The sequence below is a fragment of the Eublepharis macularius genome, chromosome 3, assembly GCF_028583425.1.
Source record: "Eublepharis macularius isolate TG4126 chromosome 3, MPM_Emac_v1.0, whole genome shotgun sequence".
Classification (NCBI taxonomy): domain Eukaryota; kingdom Metazoa; phylum Chordata; class Lepidosauria; order Squamata; family Eublepharidae; genus Eublepharis; species Eublepharis macularius.
Genome location: NC_072792.1, coordinates 95,596,798 through 95,615,755, shown reverse-complemented (window position 1 = coordinate 95,615,755; position 18,958 = coordinate 95,596,798). Strand labels below are relative to the sequence as shown.

The 18,958-nt window shown below is 46.6% G+C and overlaps 1 protein-coding gene across 1 annotated transcript in view; it reads right to left on the bottom strand.

Moving 5' to 3' along the window:
* HLCS (holocarboxylase synthetase) overlaps positions 1 to 18,958 on the bottom strand; it is a 331,356-nt gene that overhangs the window by 27,870 nt on the left and 284,528 nt on the right. Inside the window, exons 7-8 of the mRNA XM_054973805.1 lie at positions 3,188 to 3,255; positions 1,953 to 2,113 (exon numbers count right to left, since the gene is read on the bottom strand). Of these exons, the coding sequence (XP_054829780.1) occupies positions 1,953 to 2,113; positions 3,188 to 3,255 (229 nt within the window). The remainder of the gene's footprint in view (positions 1 to 1,952; positions 2,114 to 3,187; positions 3,256 to 18,958) is intronic.

The following is an 18,958-nucleotide window of genomic DNA, read 5'->3' as shown; positions in this document are numbered from 1 at the left end:
TTATTCTAAAATAATTTTGTCTATCTCATTTAATCATGGCATAGTATTACACGAATATTGTTTTGGTCTGTTTCTCATTGCAAATATACAATATTTTAGCTATATTTGGGGTTAAATCGGTTTCTGTGGACTAACCTGGAAACCTAACTGCCTCTATTACATGCATCCCTATGGGAAAACGCATTCTGATTTCCAAGAGCCTGACTTAGAAACAAGCTTCTGGAATGCAATTCATTTGCAAGTTGGAGGCTTCCTATATTATTGTTCACAGTGGTATGACTGGGAATTTTGCCCAGGTCCTAACAGTCACTAAGCCCATCCCTGTAGACAGCAAATGTGGTAGTTAAAAATATTACTAACATTTAAACCTGTATTAACAATGTTTTATTGCAATTAAGGATGTTAATCATTGTTCTTAATACTGAACGTAATGTATAAGAGTGAGATAATGTGGAATCAAAACTCATAACATTAGCATTAACAATCACATTGATCGTGGTGGTGACAGGAAGATCAGAAGAAAGGAAATTTAGAAGAATCCTTTGAGGTCAGGAAGCAATTTTCCCCAAGTCAGTTTGGCTAGGGATCCCAGTGGCATTTTGCCATCTTCTGGGCATGGAGCACTGTGTGTGTGTGTGGGGGGGGGGGTAGATGTGAATTTCCTGCCCTGTTCAGAGGGTTGGATTAGATGACCCTGGAGTTCCCTTCCAACCCCATGATTCTAATAACCTCTTAAATCAGCCATAAATAAAGAGACTGGGTAAAGGCAGCTTCTACACGTGTGTTCCTGTGTAAAAAGCCAGCTCTCACTCTTCAGCATTAGAAGTCACAATGAGTGGTTTTTGTGTGTGAGCTTGTCACAAATACATCTATCAGGTAGATAATTTATTTTCATAAGAAACCTGTGTTACTAGTACTAATTTGTTCAAGTGACCAATTATTTATTTATTTAGGATATTTCTATGCTGCCACTTCAGAATCCTGCTAAAGGCAGCTTACAGTTAAAAACACGTTATATTAAGTTGTGTGACAAGCTGAAGTATTAAAACACTATTCATTTTGATGACTGATGTCAATGGGATTACATCTGAATAAGAAGTGATTATGGAGGTATTTCAAAATGCTATTTCTCTTTATGGAGATTCCCACATTAAAGAATTAGTGTTCCAAACCACAAAGAATTAAAATTTACCTTAAATTCTACCATGTAGCATTTTTAGAGTCAAGTTATGTAATTCTGAAGTTGAGAAGTGTTAATAAAAGACAACTCCTAAAGAAAAGGCTACTGGACATCACAAATGAAATTCATATGTAAACATGTGCAAAGCATTGATTTTGTATAGTATAGGAAACATACGTTGTTGTTAATGTGTACTTTAAAATACCAATATTTTACAGTTAGCCAATATTCAGAATTGGTTACATTCAAAGGAAACGAATGAGGTGTTAAAGAAGATTGGTTTGTAATTTGAGCAGTGATGACAGGACACTCGATTCCCTCCTGAGAGGAGTTGCTTCACAACTTAGGAAAAAACCTTTTCAATATTAAACGATGGATGGAAAAAATGTTAGAAAGGATGAAGTGGCCATTGAGATTGCTCTAAGAAAAACCTGAAAAGGTAATTGTCAGTTTTATTATTTTTTCTTCTCAATTTTCCTCATAATTTTAATAACAAAAGAGTTAGACCAAAAGGCAAATTCATTTTGATTACAGAAACTGGGTTACAATGCACATTAAATCAAAATGGGTTGCTAGCTTCAATCTCGAAAAATGCATTTTGTTCACTATGGTGGTGTCAATATTACACATGAAAAAATAAATATAAACCCGAGGGCAGAATACATCGTGGAGTGATGCTAAGGAGATAAAAGTCTGACATATCAATTACAAATGCCAGTCTTTTAAGCTGAAAAGAAAGGAAAATAAAAGAATGGAAACATGAAAAAAATACCTGGTATCCAGGTACTGATCTAACAGACTCCACAACTGCTAGAGATACTAGATGCTGAATAAAAGGAATCCTTCTTCCCATTTCAGAAGACATCGGAATGGTGATATGTAGAGTTGATAATGCAGCTCCCACAGGACTCAGCCAAGAATTTCCACCACGACCTTAGATAAAAGGACCCAGTTTTCAGATAGTTTACTCATGAACTACATTTTGTCATATGGAAAGATCCTTTGGATCTGATCCACTAATGGTGGCACTTTCCTCAGCAGAAGGCTCCAAGCACTGGAGGAAAATGCTACTGTTAGCAACATGGATCTGTTTGTTTCATCAAGTTATTTGACAAAAACTGAAGAAACATTTCTAAAGGTGATCCCAAGAATTTTTTTTTACATTCACATTAATTTTTGTTCTCAGAAATAGTACCATGTCAACTTTACAAATATCTGTTATCAGAAATTTGATTGTTTAAACCACAGATTGTAACTAGAAAAATTATCACTATATAACCCATTAGGTATAAGACCTACAATATTTTGAATCCAAAACACTGTCAGAAATTCATTGTTTAGTTTTGTTTCAGGTATTTCCTATCTGACACTAAACAGGGAATTTCAGGAACTGTTTCTGCAAAAGGAAGTCCTGCCTCACTGACCTTCTGAAGTTCTTAGAGAAGATTAACAACAATACAAATAAGAGTGATTGGTTGACAATATATACTTGCATGTCCAAAAGGCTTTTGACAAGATACCTTACCAAAGACTCCTGAGCAAACTTAGCAGTCAAGGGATAAGATGGCAGGCTTAAAGATAGGTTAAACAACAGGAAGCAGAGAGAAGGAATAAATGAACAGTACTTGTAATGGAGGGAAGTAAGTAGTGTGAGTCCACAAAGACTGGTACTGGGACTGCTGCTATTTAGTTTATTCATGAATGATCTGAATTTCTGGATGAGTATTGTAGTGACTAATGCAAAATCCCTACAACAAAAGTGCTTTCCAGAAGAAAGACATCTAGGTTTCCTGAGATATGTGAGAAGTAGAACTAAAGGCACATATATTGCATAAAAAATGGTCAGGAGAAGTCTTGACTAACAATGCAGGATGGATTCAAACTAGTGAGTTATAAATCTTTTACCATAGTTACTCAAAATTCTATCGAATAGAGTTATGTATAAGATACGTGTACCAACTACATTTCACTAAATACTTTCCACTAACACTGAAATTGCACTCTTACCTTTCCCTTGAGTTTGCTGAACTGCAATTGCTATCAGACCTATTTCCTGGGGCACCTTGAACATCAACCTACAAATTATAAAAAATAATATGGCGGTTAGAACACTGTGTGGCTTTCATAAAAATACTGGCGAGATTTCCTACATTACTAGCATTGTTCCAGCAATAGGTCAAAAAGGGTAAGAGTATATTCAACTGATTGCAAAACATTCAAATGATATATCAAACCTACAATGATACACATGAGCTCATTGATTTATATCTGAGATTCATATTTGCATTTCCTACCATTCTTTCTGAAGTACTTGTTCTTATCAAACCATGATATCTTCCATAAGTGGCAATCAGCATTTTCAAACATTTGTTTCTACTCACAACATATTCAGGTCTGCACAAGAAGATACAGCAATAGCAGCAGTTTTTGATTATTTAGAAAAGCAGTACGGTTGCCATAAAGCAGTTTAAAAGAGACACTATCCCTTGAGAACTAATTATGATTTAACTACAGTAAATAAATCTACACCTTCTGAGAACCCTAGAGAACAATGGCTTGTTTTAGGCTTGTGTTTTAAATTTAAAATCATTTCACTTAAAAGAATAGAGCTTTCCTTTGGGGGGTAAGTAGAAATTAATGCACACTCAAACACAACCAAATGAATCCATGTTAACAAATAAATCTTGCCGACATAATATTTTTTAAACTGCCTTGATAATAACTGAGTAATTGTTAAAATCTTTTTCATTACATTTCCAAGTTTGAGAAAGAGAGGATTTATTTAATGGACAAAATAAATTTGTTAGATGTATTTGTCAGAGCTTAAATTCTTAAAAAGGTGGGAATTCAGAAAACACCATTTTTAATACAGAGGCTATAGAGATATGCCCTGACCTGGATAGCCCAGGCAAGCCTGATCTTATGAGATCTCAAAAGCTAAGCTGGGTTGGTCTTGGTTACTAATTGGATGGGAGACCTCCAACGAAGACCAGGGCTGCAGAGGCAGGCAATGTCAAACCATCTGTTAGTCTCTTTCCATGAAAACCCCACCAGGGGTCACCATAAGTCAGCTATGACTTGATGGAACTCTCTTCCTCCTTTTATAGAAATATATATGCAGCATAAACTATAGAGGAATAATTGGTATAAAAAGTATATTTCTCTGAAGAATAGAAGATTCAACTGCTTCAAGACAACTGAATGAAGCAGAGACACCAAAGAGAAGCAACATGAAAAGCACGTGCACCCTCTGCTGCTCACTAGGAATTACTGCTCACTGCCCTTTAATCTTTATTGAAGATGCTTCCCAATTTGCTTCTGTAGTTGCTTATTTATCAATCTATCTACCCCAAGCTCTCCTTCATTTTATCCTCACAACAACATTCTGAGGTAGGTTAGTCTGAGATAGGTGGACCGAGTCATGGTCATCCCGCAAGTTTCATGTCAGAGTGGGGATTTGGACCTGGATCTTCCAGATCCTTATCCGATATGGTAGCCACTGCATCACATTGTCAATATTTTATAAATAGTTATGTCTAGATAAAGGTGGCATAAAGAGAACACACAAAATGACCCCAAATGTTTTTAAATACTGCCCCACAGTGGCATAGTTGTTACATAACTGTAAAAGTTACATTTTTAAAAAGGCACCAGTAACTACAAATCACAGGAGTGGTAATATGAAGTTTTCTCAAGTTTATCAGTAAGAGTCATTTTCATAAGCAATTGCTAGAAGATCTCTTTGCCAGTCCTACTACCATTATACATTAAATTCTGCTCGATAATTGTTTCTCTTGGCCACCATGAATTGCTCATTGAGACCATCTAGCATCAACCCTTGCTGTTAAAATATACTTTGCTTGTGTTGGGGAATGGAAGAAGGATTCTAAGAGAGGTCCTTTGTATCCATTTAAATTTAATATTGTCTTCTAGAAACTCTGGAGGTAAGAGGTAAACATTGCTTCAGCTTCAATGCCACATTTATGTTACAAAAAAGGAAACCTATTTAATCTGGAATTTGTGCCACAGATGAATTATAAATATAGGTGAAGTAACTGGCATACCCTTCCAATTTCTGTCTATGTTCCACATAACAGGAAAGTCGTATGTTAGAAGTGTGGGGAAGAAAAATTAGGAGAGGAAAATAGTTATGATACCAAACACAGACCTCTAGAACAAAGATGTGATTAAGGAAACATATGCAAGGAGTTGCTAAGTGGTTTGGCTGGAGTTACTAGAGTATGCTAAATGACAAGACTGAGCTCCTTTGCTACTGACAGCCAAGAAGAAATTCGGTAAGGAGGGATACAACGTAGAGAAGTTGCTAATACCTAGACTCAGACTATTGGAGACAGATAGATTTATTCATGCTATCTGAGATAACTCTAGGGGCATTACTACACAGTTCTAAGTCCATAATAAAGTGACTGTGAATTTTATAACTTTTCCCCTTGGATTCAGAAAATAAATCTGAACTTTTTGTAACAGAAAGAAGTAATTGTAAACAGTTTTACATACCGGTTGTTGTGGATTTTCCAGGCTGTATATCTGTGGTCTTGGCATTGTAGTTCCTGACATTTCGCCAGCAGCTGTGACTGGCATCTTCAGAGGTGTAGCACCAAAAGACAGAGAGATCTCTGCTGCTGGCGAAATGTCAGGAACTACAATGCCAAGACCACGGCTGTACAGCCCGGAAAATCCACAAAAACCATCGTTCTCCGGCCATGAAAGCCTTCGACAATACATCAGTTTTACATACTGAACTACTGGTAGAGCTGTATCTGTGTTGATATAGAAAATGGAAAAGGCAGTGGAAGCTTTTTCTGAATTAACCTTAGCTAGCAAAATAGAACCCAAGCTTTTGTAGAACTTGCATTAGGCAGTAATGAAAAGACAGTAGAAAGTACAGTGAGTCAGCATTGGTTAAATATACACTTACATAATACTAGCATTCATTAAAACTCCAAAGACTACAGTCTTTTCAGGCATATGATGTTTTGTCTTGAGCACATCCAAGAAATACTGATTATGGCGCAAAAATCAATCTACAAGATGGTTCAGCACGTGAGAGTAATAATAATAGGCTGGATACAAAGAACTTTCTCACCTCCCCTTGCAGCCTACTAAATTCCCTTGAAAAGCTGTCCCTTGTAAAGATACTCTGGGGGCCAGAGGACCCACAGAAAAAGAGTGTTGGGGGGAAGCAGAGGTCTATAGTCGAAAGGGGGAATCAGTATAAACCAGTTTCGCACTGACAGAAGCTGCGCTCCCCCGACTTACCAGGGAGGCCGGTTTGCCGCCTGCGGGGTGGCCAGAGGCGCTGGAAGGGACACGGCGGGTCTCTGCGGGGCTGCCTCCTGCGCCCGGGCCAATTGAATTCAAACCCCGGCCAGCCAATCAGCTCTGGCCATGGGGCGGTTGGGCTGGGGGCGGGGCATGGGGGGGCGGACTGTGGGAAGCCTGTCTTCCCTCTGGTCTGCCACAGGGGTATTTACCCTGGGCAGCCGCGGCAGGGCCTCAGTTCGTTCCGGCGAGCGAAGCTGGTGGGTGTCCCTGCGGCGCTGCAGAGCCGGTTGGAGAGCTGGAAATCGCAGCAGGGTCATCTGAGGCTTTGCTCGCCATTCAAATGGTCGCCGGTTCCTGAGAGCGTCATCGTTGGAGCGGCCCCGCACGGATGCTGTAGCAGCGTGCGGAGGAAGAGCCGAGGAGGAAGGAAGCAGCATGCCGAGAACCCGGGAGCCGGGGAAGAGGGAAGCAGCGTGCTGAGAACCTGGGAGCCCACGGGAGAAGAGGAGGAGATGGCACCAGGTTCGAGCAAGAAGACAACGACGTGGTGCCCGGCCGCCTCCCGGGGGGGCGGCGGGGGGGGAGAAGGCTGCGAGGGCCCCTTCTAAACCCCATCCGGGGCCATCTTCCCAAAGACAAGGCCTGGCAGCGGCAGCCTCGCCACCAGCGGGGGCAAAAAAGAGGGGGGGCCGGGGAGACAGAGCTCCGGGAACCCAGCCTGCTTCAGCGGCTGCCGCCGGCTCAAAGGTCTCAGGGCCCCGGGCACGTGGCAAGGCCTCGCCAGCAGCAAATGGCCCCTTAAAGCCCAAGAAGCCAGCAAAGGGGCCGCGGAGGCCTCTCGAGGTGGCCAGGGAGCAAGGCTCAGGGGAAGAGGGCACCCTGCAGGGGATCACCAGGGCCCTAGAAAGGCTCACATCAAAGGTGGAGCGCATCGAATCCTCTGGGGGGAGGGTGGCCCAGGCTTCCATGGATGCCAGGCAGGCTCCCAGCAGGGGCTGCAGGGGGCAAGCGAAATGTAGCAAAGGGGCCAGGGACCAGCTTTCCACGAGCTCCACCTCAGAGACCTCCAGGAGCCCAGAGCCGCGCCGCAAGGCGAAGAGGAGGAAGAGGACGCACAAGGCACAGCAATCACACCGGAGCAGGGATACAGACAGCGAGAGATCCTCAGGTACGTCCTCATCCCCCAGGGATGAGTCCCCGGGGGAGGATTACTGGGGGGTGGCTGCCCAAGTCCTGGGCTTACCCAAGTGGGCCTTAAAGTGCAGGAGGGGGGTCAAAAATGGAAAAAGGGGAAGCGCTAGAAGTGTAGTCTGCAAACCAGTCCCAGGACCCCCCTCGAGTCATTTCATCCTTCACGGATGACGAGGACCCCCCGGGCATTCACCTGTCCCGCAAGGTCAGGGATCGCATCCTGGACGGCTACTACGTAGACGTCTTCTCCCTCCTCAGGCCAGAGGCGGAGGATGGCAAATGCACCTCTTCCTCTAGCAGGGACGAGAAAGCCGCAAGGAGGGAGGTGGTGGAGCGCTCATTCAGCAAGTGGTTGGAGGGGTACACGGTTTACATGGGAGTAGTCCAGGCGGCCTACCCCAAGCGGGGGTGGCACCTGACCAACCATCAGGGCAATGTTCTCAGGGCCAGGGCCCTGGCGGAGGAGGCGGCGGCGGCCACAGAGTACGACAAGGCCTTCCGGAAGAGGGCCTTTCACAACCCAAGAGCCAGGTGGGATCTGAAAAGTCAGAAGCTCTGGCTGTGGCTAGTGGGGCCCCAAATCAGGGGCTGGGGGGAGGCCTCCCACGGCTGGAGGAGATCCAGCCGGCGGGACAGGAGCAAGGGGCTATGCTGGGAGTATAACCAGGGTAGGTGTCTGCGGTCGAGGTGTAAGTATGATCACAGCTGCGATGCCTGTTTCGGACCCCACCCCCGCCCATCATGCACACGCGGTAATGGGACCCCCCAGCCCTTTCGGGCAGGCTGGTCCTCCCATAGTGGCCCCCGCAAGGAGGGAGGAGCTGACATACCCGCAGCCCAGCCTGCCGCTGCAGGCAAGTAGCGGGGCCCCAGGGTTGGAGGGTCTGGCGCCCACCCCGGTAAAGCTCAGAGCCCTGTTTCCCCTTCTGCTACGCTACCCAAACAAGCAGGCTGCCCGCTATCTGGCAGAGGGCTTCTCGGCTGGCTTCCACATTCCGTTCATGGGGCCACGGGTTGCCACCTCTTCGGGCAACTTAAAGTTGGCCAGGGAGGTACCTGACGTGGTCAAGGCCAAGCTGGCCAAAGAAATAGCGGCCGGGTGCGTGGCTGGCCCCTTTCCCGCGCCTCCCATACCCAATTTGTGGGTCTCCCCGTTGGGGATGGTCCCTAAGAAGGTGCCGGGGGAGTATAGGCTCATCCACCACCTGTCATACCCACAAGGTGCTTCGGTCAATGATGCCATACCCCAGGAGTTTTGTTCCATCAAGTACGCCTCATTTGACGAGGCGGTCAGGCTGGTCCAGTCTTACGGGCTGGGCGCCCTTATGGCAAAATGCGATATCCAGTCAGTCTTCAGGCTGCTGCCCATCCATCCGGCTGATTTTTGCTTACTGGGGATCAAGTTTCAAGGGTGTTGGTTCGTTGACAAGGCCATGCCCATGGGCTGCTCCGTGGCATGTGCAGCATTCGAAACCTTTAGCACCTTCTTGGAATGGGCGGCCAAGGAGCGCATGGGGCCCCCCCACGTCATGCACTATTTGGATGACTTTTTGATATCCGGGCCCCCTGGGGGGGGGATTTGTGCCGAGCGGCTCCGCTGCTTCCAGGCCATGGCAGAGGACCTAGGGGTCCCCCTGGGGTGGGAAAAGACTGAGGGCCCCTCAACCCGCCTGACCTCCCTAGGTATCGAACTGGACTCCGTAGCAGGGCTGTCCCGCTTACCGGGCAAGAAAGTGGCCTCCCTGAGCTCTATGATCTCTTCCCTTATTCAGCGCAAAAAGTGCACGCTCAAAGAATTGCAGTCCATCATCGGCCACCTAAATTTCGCTTGTAGGGTGGTCTCCCCAGGCAGAGCTTTCTGCGCCAGGCTGGCCTACGCCACCTGGGGGGGTCCCCTCTCCCCATCACAACATCCGCATCACGAGGGGCATCAGGGAGGATCTCAAAACTTGGCTGCGCTTTCTAGGGAACTTCAACGGGGTTTCCATGTGGCAGGGTTCCCTTGATTTGGGCTCGGCCTTACATCACGGCCCTCACCCCCTGGGTCTGCCACTCTGATTTCGAGAGCCTCTTATTCCGCACAACCTTTTCCCTGGCCTTTTTCGGGGCCTTCAGGGTGGAGGAGCTTGTCTGCGCCTTCCGCGATGACACCTCAGGCCGGGCCCTGGACCAGGGGGACATCAGCTTTCCTCAGGGTCTGCCGGTCCAAGACGGATCAGTTGGGCAGGGGGGCGAGCGTTCTCCTTCACCCCACCTCAATCACCTCCGTGTGCCCGGTCAGGAATGCTTGGCAATACCTAGCAGCCCGCCCCAGGTCCCAGGGCCCTCTCCTGATACACGCTGATTCCTCCCCGGTGTCACGATACCAGTTCGCAGCGGTGCTGTGAGCTTGCCTAGCCGGCGCCGGTCTCCCCCCCTCGGACTTCGGGACCCACTCTTTCAGGATCGGGGCGGCTATGTCCACAGCAGAGTGGGGCCTGGGTGCCACCGAGATTCAGGCCATAGGTCGATGGAGATCCGTGGCCTATCAGTCTTATGTCCGCCCCTCACGGGGCCACCCTCTATAACTTCTGTCGTTGTTCACGTTACCTTGGCAGGTCCCTTCAAGCACGTATGGATCTGCGGGCACAGCATAGTGCACTGGGCCGGGGAGTATGCGGCGGCGTCTGGATGGGGAAGACATCCGGGTCTCGACGGCAACATCAGGCTCACCTGGATCGAGGTCAGGGGCATGCGTTGGGAAGGACTAGTCCCCCTGCTACAGCAGCACGCAGCTCAGTGGCCGCCGCCGGACAGACTCGTCATCCAGCTCGGAGAAAACAACCTAGGCCTCCGCGAGGGGCCGGAGCTGAAGCGCTCAATGATGCGGGATCTGGCACGGCTGCAGGAGCTCTTCCCTGGGGCCCACGTGTTCTGGTCTGACCTGCTGCAACAGCAGTGCTGGCGCTGACCGAGGAACGCCGAGAAGGTGGACAGAATCCGGCAAAAGCTGGCCAGGGCTATGGAGTTCCACATCTGTGCAGTGGGGGGCACTGCAATATTGCACCCGGACATTTCCTTCAGGATCGAGGCATTGTTCCGCCCGGACGGGTTCCACCTCTCCAGCTTGGACTTGTGGCTGCAGGACATCCGTGACGGGCTGCACGGGTGGTTACAGTGCTAGGAGCTTTGGCAGGAGCCACTTTGGGGCTCTGGTGGCAGTTTGGCATTGGGATCCGATCCCTCTGGGGGGAGATGGGGCCGGAGACCACATCGAACCTCCTTTATAGGGGATTCCCATAAGGAATTCAGGGAGCAAGCCTGGGGGCAGAGCCCAGCTCGGGGGCCCTGCCCACAGCGGCGTGCTCCCTGGTGGCAGGGGGACAATAAGGGGTGTACACCCGATTGTCCCCACCAACTGTCATCCCTCGGTTTCCCCCTGCAGCCGGGGCCTGTGGGGGCTGGAGGGATTGATTGACAGGCGGGTCAGTCAATGTGGGATCTGATCCCTATGCGGGCCAATGCTCCTTGTCACTGTAATAAATAAAGTTGTGGCCTTTCTAACCCCAGATACCATGTTTGTGGTTTTGTTCGCTGATGTACCCTGCCTTGCTCGGCCGCCCATCCCCACTAGGCGGCAAGCTGCGCCCCCCAACTTACCAGGGAGTCCGGTTTGCCGCCTGCTGGGCGGCCAGAGGGGCTGGAAGGGACACGGCGGGTCTCCGCGCAGCTGCCTCCTGTGCCCGGGCCAATTGAATTCAAACCCCGGCCAGCCAATCAGCTCCAGCCACGGGGCGGTTGGGCCAGGGGCGAGGCGCAGGGGGGGCGGACTGTGGGAAGCCTGTCTTCCCTCTGGTCCGCCACAGGGGTATTTACCCCGGGCAGCCGCGGTGGGGCCTCAGTTCGTTACGGCGAGCGAAGACCCACCCTCCCCTCCCTTTGTGTTTGAGCTTGTTCTTCTTGCTTGTTCTGTGCTGTCACAACTTCCTTGGGGGGCGGTTTGGCATTGGGATCCGATCCCTCTGGGGGGAGATGGGGCTGGAGGCCACATCGAACCTCCTTTATAGGGGATTCCCATAAGGAATTCAGGGAGCAAGCCTGGGGGCAGAGCCCAGCTCAGTGGCGCGCTCCCTGGTGGCAGGGGGACAATAAGGGGTGTACACCCGATTGTCCCCACCAACTGTCATCCCTCGGTTCCCCCCCCCACAGCCAGGGCCTGTGGGGGCTGGAGGGATTGACTGACAGGCGGGTCAGTCAATGTGGGATCCGATCCCTATGTGGGCCAATGCTCCTTGTTACTGTAATAAATAAAGTTGTGGCCTTTCTAACCCCAGATACCGTGTTTGTGGTTTTGTTCGCCGATGCGCCCTGCCTTGCTCGGCTGCCCATCACCGCTAGGCGGCAAGTACCTTTACATCCAACCTAGTGTTCCACACATCCTATAACAACAACATATAGGCCCAAAATTCAGGGCCTAACACCACAAACCTTGTGCTGCTCACATGTCTGCTTTGGTCATGTCGACCATATGTACTTTGGAAGTTCTATGCTTGTTTGAGAGCCAGTTTGGTGTAGTGGGAGAGCCAGTTCGGTGTAGTGGTTAAAAGCGTGGGACTCTAATCTGGAGAGCCACGTTTGATTCCTCACTCCTCCACTTGAAACCAGCTGGGTGACCTTGGGCTAGTCACAGTTCTCTGGAGCTCTCTCAGCCCCACCCACCTCACAGGGTGTTTTGTTGTGGGGATAATAATGACATACTTTGTAAACTGCTCTGAGTGGGCATTAAGTTGTCCTGAAGGGTGATATATAAATCAAATGTTGTTGCTGTTGTTATTACTGTAACTCAATTCCAAGTGTGCACAGGCCAGATTAGTATGGGAACCATGGAGCTCGAAGAAAGGGGGCCTAAGCCTTCTCCCCATGACACTTTCCCTACCTGAAACAGCCTTGGAGAGCCATTATTTGCTCCACTGGGGAAATTTACATAAAGTCCATCAGAATTCATAACACTGCAATCCTTCAAAACACCAAAGTGATAAAAGGAGCACCTGTAGCTTTAACTAGATGTCCTCACTGACTGTTGCTAAGCAACCAAAACAGTTTAGTCAATATTCCAGGCTTGCTTTCTATCAACAGATTACACTCTTCTAAATCCTTAACAGTCTATGGTCTCCGCAGGGTTAATTCTTTTTAGGACTGCACTGTACATTTTCCCAACAGCTACTCCCCTCTCCCTACAGGTCCAACCAGAACTGACCCAGATGTGCCTGGGAATTAAGTTTGGAGCATGGGAACTTCCTGAGCATGTCTGGTTAACAGCAGCAGCATGGACATGCAGTGGAAACAAGGACCTTATAAAACATAGTAATGCCCTTATATTCTAAAAGACACAAGACAAGAACAAATGTTTTTACATAATTCCTTTATTTAACTTCAAAATTTCTGTTTTTAAAAAAATCAAGGATCAATGTATACCATTATAATTGCATACTAGTTCAAACAAAAGACTGAAATGAATGATATTTTAAATGGTGCTTAAGTTGAACATCTAATGAACTTTTATCTTAAATTTTTCAAGTATTAGAGTTGAATTTAAGCTTTTCTAATCTGAGTAAAATATGTAAACCAGGGAAAACTTTGAAAATGGTACTATAGCACCCTATTAGGTACTCTTCTCAAAAATGCTTATAGTATAGACTGAAAATGGTATTAATCAGGATAGTTAACTGAAATTTCATCAACTCCAAAGATGTTCAGTCCTCATAGCTAGTAAAAAGCTTTTATTATACCTACTTAAAATTGGAAATAAAACCACAGAAACTATGTTTGACTAATGTAATGACCCGACATCTATAAATTTCATTGATGTTGTGGTTTTCAGACTGAAACTCTCATTAATGCACCCTGCTGTGTTATGGTATTGCAGAGGTATTACAAAAGCAACATTATATTCCAGATGTTGAAAAACTTGGAGGTCAGAAGTAACCTTTACCATCTTTCTTTGGAGCTGTTTGAAAATTATTCTCTTCATGTGACTTGCTTTGAAAAGTCTGTGCTTCCCTTTACAATATATGTTTCAGAACAGAAAGCATTTACACCTTCACGAATATATTGGATTTTAATGAAGTAAAAATGTCCAATAATATAAGCAGGCTTGACTTTTGTATTATACTAAGTAAGCTGTGAAACAAAACAACCTAAACTGAGATTCCTCAATACAGTTAATTGTCTGGAATGTGCCTCATCTTACTCTGTTTGTCAAACCTCTTTCAAATTTCCCATAGATCAGTACACGCTAGTTGATTACTCTTCATCTGAAAAGGAACAATGGTGAGGAAATTTAAAATACTGGCAGCTGTCATATACAAGGATTAGAACTACCACACTTTTTATCTTGGTGCAGATTTCAAAGATAGGTTTAGCATTAAAAGAAATGGCTCTCTCTCACTTTGATGGAATGCATATGAGTGATGGCTTGAAATGAATAAAATGGACCTGAAAGTAATATTTTACAATATTACTTATTAAGTTCTCCATCCAGGGTCTAGCAACTTAACACAGTTACGTCCATGCCCTCTTTCTCTCATACGAATACATACACACACATCCAACACACAGAAACTATATTTTCCTAGCTTCTCAGATTGTGCCCCCCAAAAGACATTTTTATATCTCTCATCCAAAACATGATATCAAGCAATGGCAAATTGGGAAGCAAAAATGACTTTGAAAAAAAGCATTGGAGTGACCCGCTTGCATGCTTCTGGTCAGGATTAAGGGTAGAACCTAGTGGGTCCAAGAGATCAGAACTATAAGATGCCTAGAAGCCAGGGGCAGCACCAGGGTTTCTGGCGCCCGCAGCTGTCCCTATGTGCGCACCCCCGGACTGTGCGATGACGTCACTGTGTGTGACATTATCACACAGCAAGCCAGCCCCATTGGCTGGCAGGTGGCTGGGACGGCGGCTGGCGGCTGGGGAGGTTCCGCATGCCACCCTGGATGCCTGCCCCGCAGGCCGTAACTTTGGGGAAGTAGCTCCTCCTCTTGCGCAGGGTCGGTTGATCTAACGATCCCATGTAGGAGGGGCTCTTCCCTGGCGCGCCAGTTCTTGTCCAAGCCCCATGCATCGCCCAACACTTTGTGTTTTCTCAGCTTCTATGAAACAGATCTTAACTATAAATAAAGTAACTATATACATATAAGCAACATCGGCTTTTAAAAAATTTTTTTGGGGTGGGCTTGGCCTGTCCCACTCCCGAACCACCGAGAAAGGAAGCTTCACGGTAAGTGAATACAAATCTTCCATTCTCCGGTGGTCCTGGAGTGGGACAGGCCGTAACTTTTGGGATATGTCCATAGCAGTATACCGCAGGGTGGGTAAACTACTTTGCTACCCATACAGGACATGTTGTAACACCTTTCTACCAAAGGCTGCCTCAGCCGAGGCAATTTTATCTACCTTGTACTGTCTAGTAAATATGTGCACTGATTTCCATGTCACTGCCTTACAGACTTTCTCTAACAATGGAAAGGACCTATACGTCGCTGATGTCGCTGCCCCTCTGAGAGAACGTGCGGTAATGCCCTCAGGTGGATCTATACATTTGGATATGTAAGCCAAAACTATGCAATCCCTAATCCATCTACTCAGGGAAGAAGTAGACACTTTATGTCCTAATGACCCTTTTTTGAATGAAATAAACATACTTTCTATCTTCCTTAAGTGTTTGGTTCTCTCTATGTAATAACTAAGAGCCCTTCTGACATCTAGTTTGTGTCACGCTTTCTCCTTTTCATGTTTTGGGTTTGTGCAGAAGGAGGGAAGAACTATTTCCTCACTTCTATGAAAAGCTGAATTCACCTTAGGCATGAAGGTAGGGTCCAGTCTCAGAACAACTTTATCATTATGAAAAGTGCATAGTTCTTTATTCACCCATAGCTGATGTCACCCCAACCAAAAAAATGGTCTTTAATGTTAGTTCCTTCAGTGGACATGTCACCATTGGCTCGAATAGTTCTTTCGTGAGAGCTGCCAGGACTATGTTCAAGTTCCATGTCGGGAATCTATGCATTGTTGGGGGATTTATCAGCATGGTTCCCCTCAAGAATCTTTTAACATGTGGATGTGTCGTAAGGGATTTTCCACCCTGAGATCCCCTTATTGCAGATATGGCAGCCACTTGCCTCTTCAAGGTGCTAGTACTTAAGCCTTTCTCCAGTCCTTCCTGCAGAAACAACAATATCTGTTTGACTGATGCTGTTAGGGGTTTACGTCCTCTACTCCTGCACCAGCAATCAAAAGTTTGCCAAGTCCTATTATAGCTCCTATTAGTTGATTTTCTTCTTGACGCCAGCATAGTCAAGATCACATTCTCTGTTTATCCCATCTGTTGCAGTTGCTTGCGTTCAACATCCAAACTGCTAAATTGAACCCCATTGGATCCGGGTGGCACATCTTCCCCTGTGTCAGGAGGTCCGTCCTGAATGACAGCATCCATGGTTCCGAAACTGATAGCCTCATCAGATCCTGGAACCACGGTCTTCGTGGCCAGCAAGGAGCTATCATGATTACTTCTGCCTTCTGTTGTACTATTTTTTGAATTACTCTGGGTATGATTCTTGTTGGGGGGAAAGCATAGAGAAGAGATCTTGGCCACTCCTCGTGTAGAGCATCTAGGCCCAACATCTCCTGCTCCCTTCTCCTGGAGTAGAACTTCTGGACTTGCCTGTTTTGCAATGACGCAAACAGGTCCACCTCTGGTGTTCCGAACCTCTGACATATTTGAGCAAAGACCTGAACGTTCAGCTTCCATTCCGTCTGATCCACAGAGGTTCTGCTCAACCAATCTGCTATTGTGTTCTGCACCCCTGGCACGTGTATTGCTTTTATCGAGCCTAGATACCTTTCTGCCCATTGAAATATTTCCATCGCCTGTCTGTTCAAAGTCTCTGACTTGGTGCCGCCCTGTCTGTTTATATAGGCTTCGGCTGTTGTGTTGTCTGTCTGTATTAGTACATGGTGACCTAGCAGGGTGTCCTGAAACTCTAACAGACCCAACTTGATTGCTCTCAATTCTAGGAAGTTTATGCTGTGTTCTCTTTCCTTTCCTTCCCATGTGTCCTGTGTCATTTTTCCTTTTGTGTGGGCTCCCCATCCTTTCAGACTTGTGTCCGTTGTTATTAATATTCTATTTGGTTCTCTGAGGGGCACCCCCTCCTTGAACCTGTCTGGTTCTATCCACCAATCTAGAGCTTCTACCAAGCTCTTTGTCATCTGTACTTTTTTGGACTATTTGTGAGTTATGATCCTCTGGTAAGGCCTTAGAAACTTCTGTAGCGGGCGTGTGTGGAAACGCAACCACTGAAGTATGTCCTGACACAATACCATCAAGCCTTGTAATTTCGCCAATTGCATCACCTACACCATTTTTTGTTTCTTCAGTGATCCTATCAGATCCACCAATTTCTGTTGCCTTTCATTTGACAGGAACACTCTGTCCCTCTTTGTATCTATCCTCACTCCCAAGTGAAGTAATCTTTGCAATGGTAGGAGGCTGCTCTTCTGCCTGTTCACTACAAAGCTGTGTAGTTCCAGACACTGAATCATCTGTTGGACTGCTTTCATGGCCAAATCCTGAGATGGGGCCTTGATCAGGATATCGTCCAGATACGGGACAGCCCAATTCCTTTCAGCCTCAGTAACACAATTAATGTCACCAGCACTTTGGTAAAGACTCTCGGGGACGACTTTAACCCAAATGGTAGGGGCTTGTATTGGAAATGCTCCTTGTCGTATGCGAATCTCAGATATTTCCTGTGCATCTCCCTGATTGGTATATGGAGATAAGCCTCTGATAGATCAATGGAGGCCAAGAAATCCCCTTCCTGGATTGTTTCTGCTGTGGATTTCAGGGTCTCCATCTTGAATTTGCATGACTTTATGTATTGGTTCAGCCATTGAAGATCCAGGATGGCTCTGACATCCCCATTCTTTTTTGGCACCACAAAGAAAACTGAATATACTCCCTTGTTCCTGAACTGGGAGAGTACTGGTTCTATGGCCTTTATGTATAACAGATGTAGAATGGCCTCTCTTATTTTGATGTGTTTTTGTGGTAGGGGGTTCCTTGGTATCTTTATGAGACGATTGGGTGGTCTTGTTTCAAATTCCAAGGAGTAGCCCTTGGATACAGTGTCCAACACCCATTTGGTCTGTTATCAAGAGCAACCATGGGCTTGCATACTCCTGTAGCCTGCCCCCTATTTGGATGATTGCTGAATGTGCCAGATAGTCATGCTTGACCTCCCTTCTTGGGTCCTTTTGTTTGTTGACCTGTCTTGCGAAAGGTGAAGGTTCTAGTGTCACTCTGTGGTCTTGGTTGCCAGCGGCTTTTATACGTTCTGTCGCTACCTTGCCTTGAAAAACGTCTAGAGTCATGAAAGGAATGTTTCCCCTTGTTCCTAATGTCCTTCTTCTTTGATGACAGGACTTTTTTCTTCTCGGAGTCCTCCACCAAGTACTTTTCCAGTGCTTCTCCGAAGAGATTAGTGCCCATGAAAGGGATTGCTGCTACTTTGTTCCTTGCCAGTGGGTCTGCATCCCAATTCCTTAGCCACGTGTTGCGTCTAGCAGTAACGTTAAACCCTGTGGCTCTGGTGGACATTTGAAAAGCATCTAGTGTAGCATCAGTCGCAAAGGCTGCAGCCAGGGCAATTTTCTTGACCTTATTCTTAATTTCTTTGGGGACTTCACTACCTGCTGCTGCCAGGTTTGATGTCCACGTAAATGCAGCCCTAGTGAATAGAGAGCCCGTCGCCGAAGCCCACATGGAAGCTGCTGAAGCCTCAAAATTCCTACATAAAGCCTGTTCAATCTTTTTATCGGATGGATCCTTTGGCACACCTACCTGCATCCATTGGTAGGATAGAGGTAGTAGCCAAGCTTGTAATTGGATCATCAACCATTGGGAGTTTAATCTTCTTTGCATCTTCAGGTACCCAAGAGTATAATTTGTGGAACACCTGTTGGCACATCTTGGGCTTAGCAGGATTATCCCATTCCGCCTTTAGGATGCCATGGAAAATTGCAGGCACCCCTTTTTGTGTGGGTCCCAATTTGGGGAGTGTCTTCTCCAATCCCTGCTGATATTTTTGTTCTGGAACCTCTGAGCCCAGAGGCACCTGGGCTAATTCAAGAGCCCTTGGCACCTTAGGAAGAAGTCTTGAATACATTTCCTGGGGGGAAAGCCTGGTTTGTATGGGACCCAGGTCTGCCTCCTTCTCCTCTGACAGTTCCCCTTCTTCACTGTCTAAAGGAGCTTC